This window comes from Pelmatolapia mariae, linkage group LG5, assembly GCF_036321145.2.
Source record: "Pelmatolapia mariae isolate MD_Pm_ZW linkage group LG5, Pm_UMD_F_2, whole genome shotgun sequence".
In the NCBI taxonomy this organism is placed as follows: domain Eukaryota; kingdom Metazoa; phylum Chordata; class Actinopteri; order Cichliformes; family Cichlidae; genus Pelmatolapia; species Pelmatolapia mariae.
In genome coordinates, this window is record NC_086231.1 from 36,562,948 (window position 1) to 36,580,874 (window position 17,927).

The 17,927-nt window shown below is 43.1% G+C and overlaps 1 protein-coding gene across 2 annotated transcripts in view; it reads left to right on the forward strand.

Moving 5' to 3' along the window:
• The first annotated feature begins 3,759 nt into the window (after nucleotides 1-3,759).
• The window catches only part of LOC134628176 (receptor-type tyrosine-protein phosphatase gamma-like), a 470,111-nt gene continuing 455,943 nt past the window's right edge, over nucleotides 3,760-17,927 (forward strand). For both annotated transcript variants that reach the window (XM_063474903.1, XM_063474904.1), the window contains exon 1: nucleotides 3,760-4,402. In XM_063474903.1, coding sequence (XP_063330973.1) covers nucleotides 4,288-4,402 — 115 coding nt within the window. In that variant the 5' untranslated portion in view covers nucleotides 3,760-4,287. The remainder of the gene's footprint in view (nucleotides 4,403-17,927) is intronic.

Here is a 17,927-nt window from a genome sequence, read left to right on the forward strand (position 1 = left end):
ATAAATTACAGTTTTACCCTGGTTATAAATAAATAAACTGTTTTAAAAAAGGAAAATGCAAACAACAACAACAACAACCCACATGTACTGAATAAATCAACAGGCTAACACATATTAAAATGACCTGTATTCATATGTATCATATTGATGATATTCATAAACAATGTTGGTATTTTTAAAAAAATCTATTTATTCATTTTATACATTTCCTGTACCTGTCACAGAAATCCACATGACTTCCAGTCCCAATTTCAAATGTTGAACATCATATTGATGTCCAAGTTGGGTCATGGTTGGATGTCAGAATTGTGGACCTAGTCCAGAATTGGTCACGGATGACAATCTGCACGTCTATCTGACGTCCAATGTTGAGTGGGTCTGATCGCTAACGAGTTTTATTGACCTATTTATTGAAGGAAATGTAGAAATATTTCTTATGGAACGCCAGGACTAACATAATGAATTAATTAAATACACCATTAAATAATTAATTAAATGTGTCATTAAGTAATTAAAATTGGAAATAATTAATTAAATACATATTTACGACACATTTAATTAATTATTGAGTTTTAATTAATTATTTAATGATGTACTCATTTAATTCATTTTGGCACTATTGTCCCCTTCATGTCTCACCTTGAAATCATTTTATCTGTCAGCCTCACTCATCAAACTAAGAGGGCGGGGCTAACGCTGCCACTGCAGCTTCTCTAACATTTGATTGGTTGCCGTGCAAAGTAAGTCAAGACAGGTCGATCCTAGATAATCGATTGCTTGTGTGGACTTGGGGCAGCCAGGTATCCCAGAATGCATTTCAAATCACAGGCAGCAGCAGTGGTGGTGTAAAGTTATAAAATACCCCGTTTTTCTGTCACCAACTACACTTTTAATAGTGTTTTAGCCGCGAATGTCGTGGCGTAATCTTCACATGTCTGGTCAGGTTGTCAACAGAACATGTTTACAAAAGTGCTCAGATGTTTTCAGAGATGTCACTAGCTCTGCTAACAGTCGGCATACAGAGTGTACCGAGCTCACAGCCCCCGTGTTCCAGCTGTTTTTTTTTTTTGGTTTGGTTTTTTTTGGGGGGGGGGGGGGAAAGGGGGGTTAACCGGTTTGTTTACATATTCCACTCTGTGTTCCGCATGTTGCATTCGCAGATTCTCATTTTCACCGAATGATCGTCTCTTTCTGCCTGGTCTTGTGTCTCTGTGCTTCTGTAACATAAAGAACGAGCTGACATTTTTCTCACGACACCAGCGATCAGCTCAACAGGCCCTTAGTTTACCTGCATGCATCCTCCTCCTCACCTGTCAGCTGTTTAACACCTGGTGCTAATTCAACGTTACCTGGTGATAGTCACAGTTTAACTGGGCAGCCGGTGCTCGATATAACGCAATGTTGCCGCATTTTTCTGCACAAGATAAGTAAATGTAGTTTCCCCCCCCGAGCGCAGAGCTGCTGGAGCTTGTTTCCCCAACAGAGCACTTTATAGGCCAACCCACTTTATCGGCGGCTGATGTCCAATCACCGGCACACAGTGTTATGTGACGGCTGTGTGCAGGCAGGAAAAGGACCCAAAGTGCAGACTCCGGAGACAGACGTGAACTCAAAAAACAGCTTTAATGCTAAACTCAAAAGGGTAACAAAACTGAGAACACAAAATAAGCTTACGCAGACAGAACACGCAGCAAGATGAGGATAGATAAGGGTAGATCGCGACACAGACCAAAGAGAACACAGGGCCGGACAGGACGAGGACGTGCAGGCCGGACAGGACAAGGTGAGGCAGGGCTAGACGGTGCGGAGACCGCCGGCGTAGACAAAGCGGAACCAGCCCGTGCGAAGGCCTTAGGCAGAGACGAAGCAGGACCAGACGGCAGCATGGCAACCGCAGGTGACGGAACAGGTGGTGGCACTGCAGGTGGCAATGTGGAAACTGTAGGAGGTGGCGCTGCAGGCGACGGCATGGGAGCCGCAGATGGTGGCGCTGCAGGTGACGAAGGCTGGACGGGCCCCTCGGACCCTCCAGCGGAGACAGACGAAGGCCGGACGGGCCCCTTGGACCCTCCAGTGGAGGCAGAAGGCTGAACGGGCCCCTCAGACCCTTCAGCGGAGACAGAAGACGGCTGGAGCGGTTCTCCAGAACCCCCAGCAGGAACAGACGGTTGGACAGGCCCCTGGGTCCCTCCAGCAGAGACAAACAAAGGCTGGTGCAGTTCTCCAGAACCCCCAGCAGGAGGACCCAAAGTGCAGACTCCGGAGACAGACGTGAACTCAAAAAAACCGCTTTAATGCTGAACTCAAAAGGGTAACAAAACTGAGAATACAAAATAAGCTTACGCAGACAGAACACACAGCAAGATAAGGGTAGATCACGACACAGACCAAAGAGAACACAGGGCTAATATACACAGAGGAGCAATCAAGGAATGAGAGACAGGAGGGAAACACAGCTGGGACAAATCAGGGCTGACGAGACAAAGGAAGCAAAACCAGACACATTAACATGAGACACGGACTTTCAAAGTAAAACAGGAAACATAACACAGAGACGCGGACTTGACAAGGGGATACAGCTGACAGGGGAGACAGAGCAACTAGAGAACACAGAGACATAAACCATAAGGCAGAACTCTAACAAAGAAACCAAAGACTAGAAATGATAAATAATATAATAAACTCAAAACTCTGGGTCAACAGCCCAGGCACCCTAACACACAGCTTTGAAAGTTTTAGCTCTCAGTGGTTAAACACTGGACTTAATTCACTCAGGTTTTGTCTGTCGGGTCACGTTTACTTTGCTGTCTTATTTACAACTGAGCAAATTGGTTTGGCTGAGGTTAAAGTTACGTTTCATAACCGCATAGTTTTACTGAAGTTTAATGGTTCACTGGCACGTGTGTTAGACTGAACCATTCGCTTTTCTTTATCTGGTGTGTTTTGGATTTTTTAACAGTGAATTTTGAGATTAAACTGACTTTTAAAATGGTTTTATACAAAGAGGAAAGAGAAGGCGCATTTCCACCGAGAGGAGCAGAGTTTGCAACAGCATGTTCATCATGAAGACTGCAACCTGGACAGAAATATTATATCATCTGTTTTTTAATAGTTATTCAACTGTATTCTAAGCACAGTTTAGAGTTTATTTAACTAAAAATAAACGAGGTTAACATATAATTTGTGTGAGTTTTTTTTTTTTTTTGTTAGAAACTATGAAACACATCGTGCAGACTTCTGGATGTTAGAAGAAAAGTAATACTGCTCATAAATGAGACTAAAGGCAGGAAGGTGTCCTATAAAACTAAACATGTTAATAGGACCTCCTTATTTATATCACAGTTTATGATATAGCACGTGTATTTCAGTAATAGCCTACTTATTTCAGTGTAGTGGTGAACAGTCACACAGCTCCGTGGGCGTTATCTGTGATACTCCTTAACTATAATTTATCCAAGTTAACTTCACCATTCAGACAGTCCTTTTGCAATGACAAACATAAACACTCATGTCGCCGTTTATTTACTTCACATTAATTAAAATGTGAAGTAAATAAAGAATTAATTAAATGTGTCAATAATTAATTAATTAAATGTGTCAAAAATATTTATTTAATTAATTATTTCCCGTTTTAATTAATTATTTCCAATTGTAATTAATTATTGACACATTTAAATAATTATTTAATGGTGTATTTAATTCATTCATTACGGCAGTCCTGGCGTTCCATAATTTCAAGGCTTTGTTAAATTTGTTCGAATAACCACGGTCGCTGCACTCATTCCAAGACAAACCTGAGGCGGAGGTGCAATCTTTTAACTGTGAACATACACCAAAGCTGTGGAGATGGAACATCTCTTCTTATCTGTGCGTGTGCTCAGAGTGCGCGCTCCCTCCCCGGCGCTAGGATCCAGAGGACTGACCGCTCTCTCTCTCTCTCTCTCTGGCCGTTTGAAGCGTGTAGCAGAGTAGGGCTCGCTTGTTACTTGGTGGATGGGTGGAGGGATGAAAGCTACCCTCCCCGCTGCTCCAGCGCCGACTGTTCTCTGTCCCTGTGCCCAAACAGCGCTACCTCCACCGCCGCAGCCACACAAGCCAGAGAACGCTTTGAGGAGCTGCGTGCACACGCACACGCGCGCTTTTCCGGAGACACCAGCGTCCGCGCGAGTGGTATGATAAGAAGGGAATAGTGTGGACCTCTGAGTGGGTCCGCCTGCATCTTGCCTGCTGCGCGGTCACTGAGTGGACGGTGAGGACGGAGAGTCAACAGTTGTTCGTGGGTGCTGTATGCATGTGGACGCGCACATCCCTGCCATGTGGACACTACTGCGGTCGTGCTGTTGCTGGATTTTACCTCTCCTGTTTGCAGCCTTCGTGCTCCGTGGGGCCCACAGTCATCCCGGTAAGTTTCATCCGCACACGTCCAACACGGGCTTTCTGTTCCACACACGGCCACAGTTATTCACTGAATGCTGGAGCGGCTCTCTGGTCCGTGACCTGTTTACGTCCCTTCACGCACACACCGAGCACAGCGTTACAACCCCGCGCTCCGTCTGCTGGAGGAACTCGGTTCACCTGTCCACACCAGCAGAGTGGGCTCGGGTCGGCTTGGATGTGATGTGATGATGTGATGGCTTGTTTGCCGCCGGCTCACCCTGGAGCGAGACAGTGGGGCTGTGACGCGTTCACACAGCCCCACTGCAGTGAGGCTCTAATCTGTGTGGGGGAGGCAGACCTGATGTCTGTGTTTGGGCTGACACTAGACCCACAGCACCTGATTGTAACACCGCATGGCTGCTTTAGAGTGAACGGTGGAAAATGTCCTGCTCTGTCTTTTTTATTAGGCCTCTCCAGCTGTTCTATAACGCAATTTTACCCTCACCTCCAACACTGGACCTAATCCCTTCACTTGTTAGGAAGCAATACTTGTACCACAGATTGTTCTTTGTCTTCTCAAAGGTAGAAGAGGACAAATGTGTTGGATCACACTCAGAAATAAAGCCTACAAATCGTATTTGACCTTGACCACTCTGCTCTCTTTCAACTGTGGAAGATGCTGCAAATAGACATCCAACACTTTCCGGGCTGTCAGCCCAACAGAAGCTATAGATGTGTAATTACCACCCACTCAGCCACAAAAGGCTCACACGTATTCCACTCATATGCAGTAATATCTAACAAAGGAACGAGCCTTTGTTGTTTGAAGGCGTTCAGCACCAGAAGGTGTACCTACGTTTGAAGGATGTTGGATAATGGTATATGCTGATACGTACCTGTATCATGGGATGTCATCAAAGGCATTTCCTGTGGCACACTTGGATGCTGTAGTGTCAGAGAAGGGCCCACAGTGTGCAGGTAACATGACAAAGAAGAAGCCAGCGGCCACATTCAAAGTGTAGCATTTATGCTGTGTTGAGTCACATCCCCACATCCCCGTAATGCTATGGGTGAACACACATTTTTCACATAACCTGCCATGAGGAGAAAACCACTGACCCCATTGGGCCCTTTACCTTACAGTAAACTCTCTTTGGCCCCCAGACCCCCACCCTGAGGAGCCAGGCTGATGTTGAAGTCCTGTGGCCATCTGTGGATATGACACATTTTCAGAGCTGCTGGTTAAAGAAGAATAGACTGAAATAGTCTTTTATTATCATTGTACGTGTACAGTGAAATTGTGGGTGCTCGGGCACCATATTAGACAGCAGGAATAAATGACAAGCAGGAGAAATATATGAAATCCAAAATAGTAGAAAAGCACACAATTGAGAACAAAATAGTTGCAAAGTGCTCAGCCGTAGTGCAAAGAAAAGAGTCCATGTTTGAGTTGCCTGAGTGATGAGGTTTACTGAGACTATGGCTCAGATTGGTAAGGTGTGTGGGATGTGGGGAGATAGTGTGTGTCAGTGTTAGACAGTATTAGCCTACTTTTAAGCTCAACTACATTATCTCTGATGTGTCCTATCAGATGTCACAAAACACACTCACGGGAGAGTTTCTGGGACTGCTGTACTGAGCAGTAGCGTGCCTTTGCTTGAACAAACCGTACCAGTACTAGTGACATTTTGGGAGGGACTGACGGATTTTCAGATGTAGAAAGTTAAAGTTTATCTCAGATGCTCATGTCAATCACAATCTGATCACAGATCCGGAGAAAAGCAGAGTGCAGGGAGAGTGGGAGGGACCCTCTGACCCACTGGTGGAGAACGTATACTTGGACTCCTTGAAAACACAAAGATTCAGTTTCTGCTCAGAGGAAATACTGAAGCTAAAAAAAAAAGTCTCAGGGTGTGTGACATCTGGCTCATTTCCAGGAGACGTATTTATCGGACAAAAGTCAAAATTAGCTGCGTGATGCTTTGTCTTCTCAAACATAGTAACTCAGCCACGTCCTGCAATCACAAACCGTCTCCTTTTTGTGGATCTAAGGATGGAGCGTGTGAAAATGTGCACAGTGCTAATATGTTTCTGTCTGTTCTCTGTCTCTGCTTGACCTGCTCTCGACTCAGACCCATGCTGCTGTTATGATAGTGAGCCCAAGGTGGCGGCTCGATGTCGAATGGCTGACAGACGCAGTAGAAACAGAGACGAGCTGCTGTCCTGCTGGGTATCGGCATTGACAGCCTCTGGGTTGCTTACTTTTCCATTAGCTGTACAGAGAAACATGCAAACGTGGATCACACCAGTGTCTGTGAAATCAGCCGAAACCCCACAGAGCAGCAAATGATCTAAACATGAGAAACAGCGAGCTTCTCCTCAGAGTTCTGTGCAAATACATCCAGGAGTTCAAATAGGAAAATGCAAACAAATTCAAAATTCTTCAACATCCTGGTTGTAATGCAGTCCTGTCACAGACAGATCACTCTGTCATGTCTTATAGTGGGCGTGGCTGTGGCTCAGGAACAAGAGCTTTGAAGGTTGCTGGTTCGATCCCTGGCTGCTTCAATCTGGATGGGCGTGATACTCACCGCAAGTTGTCACAGTGTGAATGTGTGAGAATGTTGGATAGAAAGAACTTGTCCCGTGTCCGTTCACTAGTTCTTACAATGCTCGTCCAGTGCTGCGGGTCTGAGTGTGCAGTGTCACAGCTCGCTGTGTAGCGGCACCGTCAGAAGCACGTGTACTTTGTGCGGTGCTGTTATGTCTGCAAAACTGACCTGACTGCTGTCAGCGCCCCCTCGCCCTCATAGTGGGCGGTTTGTAGCCACAAACATCTGCTTGCTGTGCTTCTCTGTTGGTTGGGGTGTTGAGAGCAGTGGCTGTCACTGCAGGGTGTCTGCTTGCTGACACGGGGCATCGTGTTTGCTTTCCCATTTGTGGTGTGCACTGTCACACCCCCGTTACGGTGCCACCCGTCAGCCCCGGGTTTAACAAACACACAGAGGTCGGTTGGTCCTTTAGCCTGATGCATTCTCTGCAAGCTGACAGGGAGAAACACAACAGTCACTGTCATCTGTAAAGCTAGCACACCTTTCCCACAAACACCACCCACTGCTCCTCCATCTATCTCCGTCTCTTTCCTCTCTACCTCTCCGTTCATCTGTCACAGTGGATATGCTCACACAGGGGCCAGGTTCATAACTGTAGGCAGGCCTGCGTGTCACAAGCCTCGTAGTCACAGTAATGCAGGAGGACGGCTGACATTTAGGATGGGGCTGGATATGCTTCGTGGCCTTGGGTTTCTAACATTATCATCATCATCATCTTGGTGCTCACTGAGCTGTTATCTGTCCTCTGCTGTGGCCGGAGTGGGGAACGCACACCGGCTCACAGGTCACTTTATCATCAGCACTGCACCCCTGGTCTCCTTAATAGACTGATTAAAAGATACTGCTCTGTGTGTGTGTGTGTGTGTGTGTGTGTGTGTGTGTGCGCGCGCGCAGGGGTGGTGTCAGGCAGTTGGTAGATGTGGTTTTGTCATGAGGAGGTAGCAGCAGGAGAGGCATCGGGAACCAGATTAATGAGGACAGAAGAAGAAGCATCCTCTTTAAATCACTATAGATTTTTAGCAGGAAAGTATGCTGCTCGCTGCACACAGGGGGACTACAGATAAATAGTTCTGATAATGATAACAATAGCAATAATGATATTAAGCGCAGAGGCACTAATGATATCTGTAGAATGCGGTGAGGGAGGCCAAGCGTGCAGCATCATTTATTCTGCTGTGAGTCTGCTCAGCTGAGCATGCCAGTGTAGAGTCCACTTGTTCAGGCTTTTCTTCTGTGCACCTCATTGCTACGTGAGTAAGGAGTGTAGACTGGAAGGACAGAGCAGTCCTGCTGGCTCCAAAAGGATCTCCATTCTTTTCCTCCTGTACAGTTTTAGCTCTCGTCAGGTTATTTGGAGGGGCTGTGCTGCCCAGCATATTTTTCAGGGGAAGCTCCATCCAGCCCGTAGCAGCTATTTCCACCTGCAGTGTAGCCCTCCATCTCTGCCGCCATATGTTCTCCTTGCCCATGCTGTTATCACCATAATGTTTCTGAAGCAGATATTTTTCAGACTTTATCGTTAGTGTGACTTTTTTTTCTCAGATAAATCACATGATAAATTTTTTCTGGAACAAATTGCAAAAAACGTCTGATGTAGAAAACATGAGACAAAACACAGACGCAAATAAATGTTAAATTCATTTTTGAAATTTCATCACAAAGTTCACTCGTGAAAAATGGCCTGATCCAAGTCAGCTTTGTGAAGCGATGATGACCTCTGGATGAAACATTAACCAGGTAACCGGCAGTGTTATGAGCCAACTGTGACATCACCACGCGCTCAGCTTGTACCAGCGTTGAGCGTGCACCGTACATGCTACAGTACAGCTGTCGTCACGCAGAGAAAACTCAGCTTTTGTCCCTGTTTGGAATCTAGTCTCATTTGTTATTGAAATGCTGATTAAAAAGCAGCATGGCCGTACACCTGTGCTTTCAAAAATCAATCAAAAATTGAGAACCAGCCCTTAGTGTGGCAGAAAGCAGCACATTCCTCCTCTACCCTTTCTTTGCCACTGTGGTACCGTTGCCTCTACCTCTGTCAAAAGGTTGCAGATTTTACATATCATTGCATACTGTCCAAAGTTTGACGTTATACCCCGCATGCTGATACCATACCAATGTCATGTCATGGGCACATCATGCATTTCTGTGAGATCAGGGTGCAAAGAACCTGGGAAACTAAAAAGATTTCCCTCTAACACAAGAATGAAACGTCATCCTTATTTCAGCTCTGTGCTCCTGAAAACTGAAAAAGCTGCCAAAGAACAGCCAGTTTGTTTGACTGAGAGAAGTTAGAGTGAATTTCCATCCAATACAGTGGTCCCTCCTTTATCGCGGGAGTTACGTTCTAAAAATAACCCGCAAAAGGTGAAATCCGCAAAGTAGCCAACTTTATTTTTTACAATTATTATAAATGTTTTAAGGCTGTAAAACCCCTCACTACATGCTTTTCTCAGACAGGCATGAACATTTTCACACTTTTCTCTCTTGTTTAAACACTTTCAAAGTTCAAACCTTCGTAAATAAGTTCAGTATTATAGAATGAAACCAAAGATCAAACCCTGTTTTCAGGTCCAGAACATGGGAATAGAGCAGTTTAAACATCTTAAACATAAAAAATCACAAAGAAAGAACAATACAGTATCCACATCTGAACCAAAGAGTAAAACAGTGAAATGTGGATTATTAAATATTAGGTCTCTCTCCTCCAAGTCTCTGTTAGTACATGACTTAATAATTGATCAACAAATCGATTTACTCTGCCTTACAGAAACCTGGTTGCAGCAGGATGATTATGTTAGTTTAAATGAATCAACACCCCCGAGTCATTCTAACTACCAGAAACCTCGAAGCACAGGCCGAGGGGGCGGTGTGGCAGCAATTTTTCACACCAGTCTATTAATTAACGAAAGACCAAGACAGACTTTTAATTCATTTGAAAGCCTGATGCTTAGCCTTGTCCAACCCAGCTGTAAAACTCAGAAACCAGTCTTACTTGTTATCATCTATCGTCCACCTGGGCCTTACACAGAGTTTCTCTCTGATTTCTCAGACTTTTTATCTGATTTAGTGCTCAGCTCAGATAAAATAATTATTGTGGGTGATTTTAACATCCATGTAGATGCTAAAAATGACAGCCTCAACATTGCATTTCATCTGTTATTAGACTCAATTGGCTTCACTCTAAATGTAAAAGAACCCACCCACCACTTTAATCACACTCTAGATCTTGTTTTAACATATGGCATAGAAACTGAACATTTAACAGTGTTTCCTGAAAACCCTCTGCTGTCTGATCATTTCCTGATAACATTTACATTTACAATAATTGATTACACAGCAGTGGAGAGTAGACTTTATCAAAGTAGATGTCTTTCTGAAAGCGCTGTAACTAAGTTTAAGAATATAATCCACCCACTGTTATCATCTTCAATGCCCTGTACCAACATAGAGCAGAGCAGCTATCTGAACGCTACTCCAACAGAGGTCGATTATCTTGTTAATAATTTTACCTCCTCACTACGTACAACTCTGGATACTGTAGCTCCTGTGAAAACTAAGGCCTCAAATCAGAAGTACCTGACTCCGTGGTATAATTCTCAAACACGTAGCCTAAAGCAGATAACTCGTAAGCTGGAGAGGAAATGGCGTGTCACAAATTTAGAGGATCATCATTTAGCCTGGAGAAATAGTTTGCTGCTTTATAAGAAAGCCCTCCGCAAAGCCAGAACATCTTACTATTCGTCACTGATTGAAGAAAATAAGAACAACCCCAGGTTTCTCTTCAGCACTGTAGCCAGGCTGACAAACAGTCAGAGCTCTGTTGAGCCAACCATCCCTTTAACGTTAACTAGTAATGACTTCATGAACTTCTTCACTAATAAAATTCTTATCATTAGAGAAAAAATTACCAATAATCATCCCACAGATGTAATATTATCTACAGCTACTTTTAGTACCATTGATGTTAAGTTAGACTCTTTTTCTCCAATTGATCTTTCTGAGTTAACTTCAATAATTAATTCCTCCAAACCATCAACGTGTCTTTTAGACCCCATTCCTACAAAACTGCTCAAAGAAGTCCTGCCATTAATTAATTCTTCGATCTTAAATATGATCAACCTATCTCTAATAATCGGCTATGTACCACAAGCCTTCAAGGTGGCTGTAGTTAAACCCTTACTTAAAAAGCCATCTCTAGACCCAGCTGTCTTAGCTAATTATAGGCCAATCTCCAACCTTCCTTTCATATCAAAAATCCTTGAAAGAGTAGTTGTCAAACAGCTAACAGATCATCTGCAGAGGAATGGCTTATTTGAAGAGTTTCAGTCAGGTTTCAGAGCTCATCACAGCACAGAAACAGCTTTAGTGAAGGTTACAAATGATCCTCTTATGGCCTCTGACAGTGGACTCTGTGCTTGTCCTGCTAGACCTCAGTGCAGTGCAGCGTTCGATACTGTTGACCATAATATCCTATTAGAGCGATTAGAACATGCTGTAGGTATTACAGGTACTGCACTGCAGTGGTTTGTATTATATCTATCTAATAGACTCCAATTTGTTCAAGTAAATGGAGAGTCCTCTTCACACACTAAGGTCAATTATGGTGTTCCACAGGGTTCAGTGCTAGGACCAATTCTATTTACATTATACATGCTTCCCTTAGGCAGCATCATTAGAAGACATAGCATAAATTTTCACTGCTATGCAGATGACACGCAGCTCTATCTATCCATGAAGCCAGGTATCACAGACCAATTAGTTAAACTGCAGGAATGTCTTAAAGACATAAAGACCTGGATGGCCGCTAACTTTCTGCTTCTTAATTCAGATAAAACTGAGGTTATTGTACTCGGCCCTGAAAATCTTAGAATTATGGTATCTAAGCAGATTCTTACTTTGGATGGCATTACCTTGGCCTCCAGTAATGCTGTGAGGAACCTTGGAGTCATTTTTGACCAGGACATGTCCTTCAAGGCACATATTAAACAAATATGTAAGACCGCTTTCTTCCATTTGCGCAACCTCCCTAAAATTAGAAATATCCTGTCTCAGAGTGACACTGAAAAACTAGTTCATGCATTTATTACTTCCAGGCTGGACTACTGTAATTCTTTATTATCAGGATGTCCTAAAAACTCGCTGAAAAGCCTTCAGCTAATCCAAAATGCTGCAGCAAGAGTACTAACAGGGACTAGAAAGAGAGAGCATATTTCTCCTGTATTGGCTTCCCTTCATTGGCTTCCTGTTAAATCCAGAATTGAATTCAAAATTCTGCTCCTCACATACAAGGTCTTAAATAATCAGGCCCCATCTTATCTTAATGACCTTGTAGTACCATATCACCCTATTAGAGCACTTCGCTCTCACACTGCAGGCTTACTTGTTGTCCCTAGAGTATTTAAAAGTAGAATGGGAGGCAGAGCCTTCAGTTTTCAGGCCCCTCTTCTGTGGAACCAGCTTCCAGTTTGGATTCGGGAGACAGACACTATCTCTACTTTCAAGATTAGGCTTAAAACTTTCCTTTTTGCTAAAGCATATAGTTAGGGCTGGACCAGGTGACCCTGAATCCTCCCTTGGTTATGCTGCAATAGACGTAGGCTGCCGGGGATTCCCATGATGCATTGAGTTTTTCCTTTCCAGTCACCTTTCTCACTCACTATGTGTTAATAGACCTCTCTGCATCGAATCATATCTGTTATTAACCTCTGTCTCTCTTCCACAGCATGTCTTTATCCTGTTTTCCTTCTTTCACCCCAACCGGTCGCAGCAGATGGCCGCCCCTCCCTGAGCCTGGTTCTGCCGGAGGTTTCTTCCTGTTAAAAGGGAGTTTTTCCTTCCCACTGTTGCCAAAGTGCTTGCTCATAGGGGGTCATATGATTGTTGGGTTTTTCTCTGTATTTATTATTGTGCGATCTATTGTACAATATAAAGCGCCTTGAGGCGACATTTGTTGTGATTTGGCGCTATATAAATAAAATTGAATTGAATTGAATTGAATTGAACTGCGAGAGAATTCAGCATTAATGAATCAATGGTACAGAAGTGGAGGAAGCAAGAAGAATGAGCTGAGTTAAGTTTGACTTATCCGACTGTTTTGTTTCGCTTAATGCGCCTTATAATCCGGTGCGCAAAATGGTCTGAAAAATATGTATTTGACCTGTTTATTTGGCACACTGCAGTTTCATGTTGCAAAGCACCTCTTTTTAACTTTTGTGGATATTATACATGGTTATGCTCAGGATATGTCAGCCCATTTCTACTGAAAATGTTAAATTGTCAGCAAGGAATTTGCATTTGCACTGTTAAATTTTTATATAGTGTTAATACACATAAAAATCAGCTGCTTGTTTAAGTGAAAATTAATTGATGGGGGATTTTTTGCACTAATAAAGTTGTGGAGTTGTAACGTATTTTGTCTCGCGTCAGTTATATCGTTATCGCAAATTTTCAAATATATATTGTGATAAACATTTTTGGCCATATCGCCTTGCCCTATGTGTGTACACGTGTACAAACACAGTGTTTCATTGATTCCTGCATGCAGAATCCTTTACATTTATATTAGCAGACCACAAAACCATGAATAATGGGGAAAAAATGTAACGTATAGAAATGAGATTTTATTCGCTGGGACCTGATTGGCTGAAGAACGCTGTTCACCTCTGGTTTTAAAATCAGTGTGTGGAACAAATAGGAGACTCTGATCAGACGATTGGAGATGCTGTAGGTATAAGGTCTCAGTAGCTCAGCTGTATATGCAGGGGTGATGTAGAGTTTTATGTTATTAATAAAATGTTAAAAATTCATTTTTAGTCAAAAATAGAGATGGCACGATTCCACTTTTTTATGACCGATACTGATATGAATCCGATACAGTCTTTTATAATCAATAAAACAGGTTTTTTTTTTAAATATCTTGCTGCATTTTGTATAAGTTCATACTCAAATTTAAAAAAAGAAAACACTAAAGCTATTCTATTACACTTGTATGCAAAAAATACACTGCACCAAAATATTTCACGGTTCAGCAATACTGCTCTTTTTATTTAAACCTTTAGCAGAACTTTAAGTCTAAGTGTTTAAAATAATATTCAAAAAGTAATTTAAAATGCAATTTTATGCAGATCTTTGGTGCTGAAAAAAAGAAGTGCAATATCAGCATAAAATAATGTTTATATTCAACAACTTAGAAAAAACAAACAAGTTGTATAATGGACCCTTTCATACTTAAAGATGAACATAAATAGACTTCCAGAGTGGAAAGCAGTGCAAATAAATGCAAACACGGCTTCACGACACTCATGTTTTTCTTTTTCTTTTTTTGAACCACAGAACTGTTTAGCCTGGAACACAGTTGTTATTTTCAAAGTAAAACTTGAGTCTATCCATTGTACGGTCAGACTTAGCAATGACAACGCACAGACGTCTGAGCTCCATATATCGGTTGTTAAGCTTAACGTGGGAATGCTTTACCAACATTCAGAGATGAACTTACACACTTGCTTTACTTCTCTGGGATAGCCTACTCCAGTGGTTCCCAAACTTTTTTTGCTGCCCCCCCCCCCCCTTGTTTTACAAGAAAAATGTTCGGGCCCCCCACCACCGCACAAACACATCCTCCAACCGCACACGCCCATATTTTGTTCTCAAACTCCATTGCGGTTTCTTTCACACCTCAAACATTTAGTAAACAATTGACCAAATACAAGTAAACTGCAATAAATTACAGGTAGTAATAAAATACACTACTAACTCTTTTACGCTACGTCCACTCCTACACGGGTGCTATTGAAAATGCAGCTGTTTCGTCCACACGTAAACGGTGTTTGGAATCACCGAACACGGAGACTTTTTAAAACTCAGCTTTTGCATTTACGTGTGGACGAGGACTACAGAGTTCGTCACGCAACGTCAAAGGTATGTGCCTTTTTTCACGTCACGCTGCGCGCCACGTTATTGTTTACATGAGATGAATTGCAGAATGGCAGATAGAGACAAAATACTGTTAATCAGACTATCTGCAGGTTTTACACGCTTACATACACACACGCAGTTACTGTCCCTCCATTTAGAAAGGCAGAGTCGTCACGCTGTGATTATTTTACATGTAGTTGTTTTTTCCTGTGTAATAATATTCAACATTGCTATCAATACATTTTTCAAAAAATGCCTCTCTGTGCAAAATGGGTTCAAAAACATAAACAGCTGTGGGATACTGTTTGTCTGTGATTTGAACCGAGGGAGCAAATTGTGGCAGGATCAGCCTGATGTTATTTGTATCCCACTGTAACTTTACTGTATAAAGAGCTAACATCTCCAACATGTCAGGAGTAGTTAGTCATTACAAGAAGTGTTTGTGAACTAAAAATCAAGCATGTGGGATACTGTTTGTCCGTGATTTGGAGAGCTCAGCGCGTGCTCCCGACACAGGGAAAACCAATTCTGCAGGGGAGACCTACCTTAGCAGTTGTGCAGGTGAAACCAAAGGGAAGATATGCTTCGCCATATTTTCTAGTCTTTGGCTTGGAAGGAAGTTGCTTTGCGTTTGTTTGGGAGCCCCGTCAAAAACCTGTCCATTATGCTAGTAGTGTCCAAGCGTTCTTTTTATTTTCATACCGATGAAATGCCGGTTTGGCAGCACGTAGCGAGGCTCCAAACGCTTTCAGTGTGAACTCCAGATCACCGACAGGTCTCGCACTCAACAGCTGCTCTATCACGTGACACATACTGCTCCGACCTGGGTTACGCCATGTCGCAAGTTTTGTGAGGTGCTTTTGTGATATTTAATGGATCGGATTACATTTTTTATGTCTCCCTGATATCCAATCCAGTCATTTAGGTCAGGATACCGATACTGTATTTCGGATCAGTCAATCTCTAGTCAAAATTAAGCTCAAAGTTCTCAGCAGACGATTTGATATTGTTGGTGAGGGAGCCAGTGACCTCATTGACCTCATTAGTAAAACTCTCTGGACCAAGCACTATAACCTCAACAGTGCGTGAGGTACTAAGCCGGTTCTGTAATCTGTCAGTGACAATGGTACACTGATCTTTATCTAAGCATAGAAGAATTGTCAGTAATGCTGTTTTGCTGCTGTGATTCTGTTGAAGAGCACACTGAAATGGATCAAACGTTACTCTCCCCCAGACTACGGGCTACAGCTTTCATTAAGATTTAGGAGATAAATGGACGTTTGGAAATAGGCCTGTAATTGTGTAAGAGAGCGGGATCTGCAAAGGGGTCTTTGAGCAGAGCAATGATGGTGGCGGTTTGAAAGTAAACTGGCATGGCCTGATAATGCAGAGGAGCCACAGGGAGGTGACAGGTAGAACCTCATTAGGGAATTTTGTCCAGTGGGTAGCTGTGTTACTAAAAATGACAACAAGATGAATTAATCAATCAAAACATGTAGCTTCATTTTCACTGATGTTATGAAAGCACTCCAGGTATTAGCCAGTCTCACACTTCTTTCTTTATTGTGTCGCATCCTGTTTGGTAAATGCAGCGACACCCTGGAAGGCTGCGGTTGCATACAGGCCCAAAATAATATAAAGGGAAAAAAACAAACAAGAGAGAGAAGACAACAACATGGAGACAGCACGAGATGCACAAGGAGATGCTGCACCAGTGCAAGCCTGTGCTCTGGCAACAGCAGCTCACGCTGACAGGCTGTCAGCTGGCGTGGAGGACAAGCCTGACCGCTGACGACTCCAGAAAACGGAAGAAGACGACGACACGCGAAAAGTCACAGAGAGTTCAGCCCTCATAGTCAAAGTTGTCGTTTTGGAAGCAGCACAATGTGATTTGACTCTGACATTTCGGATGGCTGCCAGGTGGTGTTTCCTTTGGCCACTGGCCCTTGTTCCTCCTCCACTGCCACTGTGCTACACGTCACCACTTTCAGATACTCTGTGTTCTTTTGTCAGGCTCGATAGGTGCCCGCTCGCTCCGGAGCGGTGACAGCTCTCTGATACAGCAGTGAAAGGTGCGCATGGGTGTTTCTGCCATTTCCCAGAACACTTTCTCATTTTCAGTGGTAAAGTGCACTTCACTCCACTTCCATCAGTCATCCCTGCTGACAGTGGAATGGAAGCAGCTGCCACCATGTTACTAATATATCTGCTGTGACAGTGACACCAATCCTCAAGTTTTACATAACCGTTTCATAAGTTTTACTTTGACTTCCTTGCCTCCTCACTTTCCTCCTTTCTTTTCTTTTTCCTCTTTCGGTTGAGCCGTTTTCATTTTCTTTTTTCACTGCTTCCTGCCTTTCTTACTTCTGCGTGTTTGCACACATAAAATAATTTTGAGTGATTTCCATTCACAAAGTTTACAAGAAAGAAAGTGAATTATTAGTGAGAATTAGGATTCATTTTGAATCTCAGTGTCAGCATCATGATGAGAAGTTGTGATGAAAAAGGCACTTTGCTAATGAACAGCAGAAATATGATCGAATCATTTCATGAAACCCCCACCAAACTGCCACCGCTGGCTTAGATACAGAGACTGAGGCTGTAACCAAGCCCTGGCTGCTGGTAGCCTGGCTGTCATGTGTGCAGTGCTGGCCATCATTCCCATCTGTAATGCAAGAAATTGCACACATTTTAAACAACACACAAACCGCAAACCGAAACTGTTTTCCCACAATTTCATTGTACACGTACAGTGAGAATAAAGGGCTATTTTATTCGATTCTAAAGACAATTTTGCTCAGCAATGTCAAATGAGCAGCTCCCGTCCAAAAGTCATTGCCTGTGCTCTAGTCTCACGGCTACCCATGGTCTTTACTTTGGTCAAAAATGAACAAATGTTGCACAGACCTTATTGTTTTCTTGTGGATAGCTCCACCGAGGCATGCGGCTGTGATCTGTTTAAAGTTATTGTGGGCTTAGAGAAACTGCAACTTCCATTATCTGCATTTATATAAAAACAGT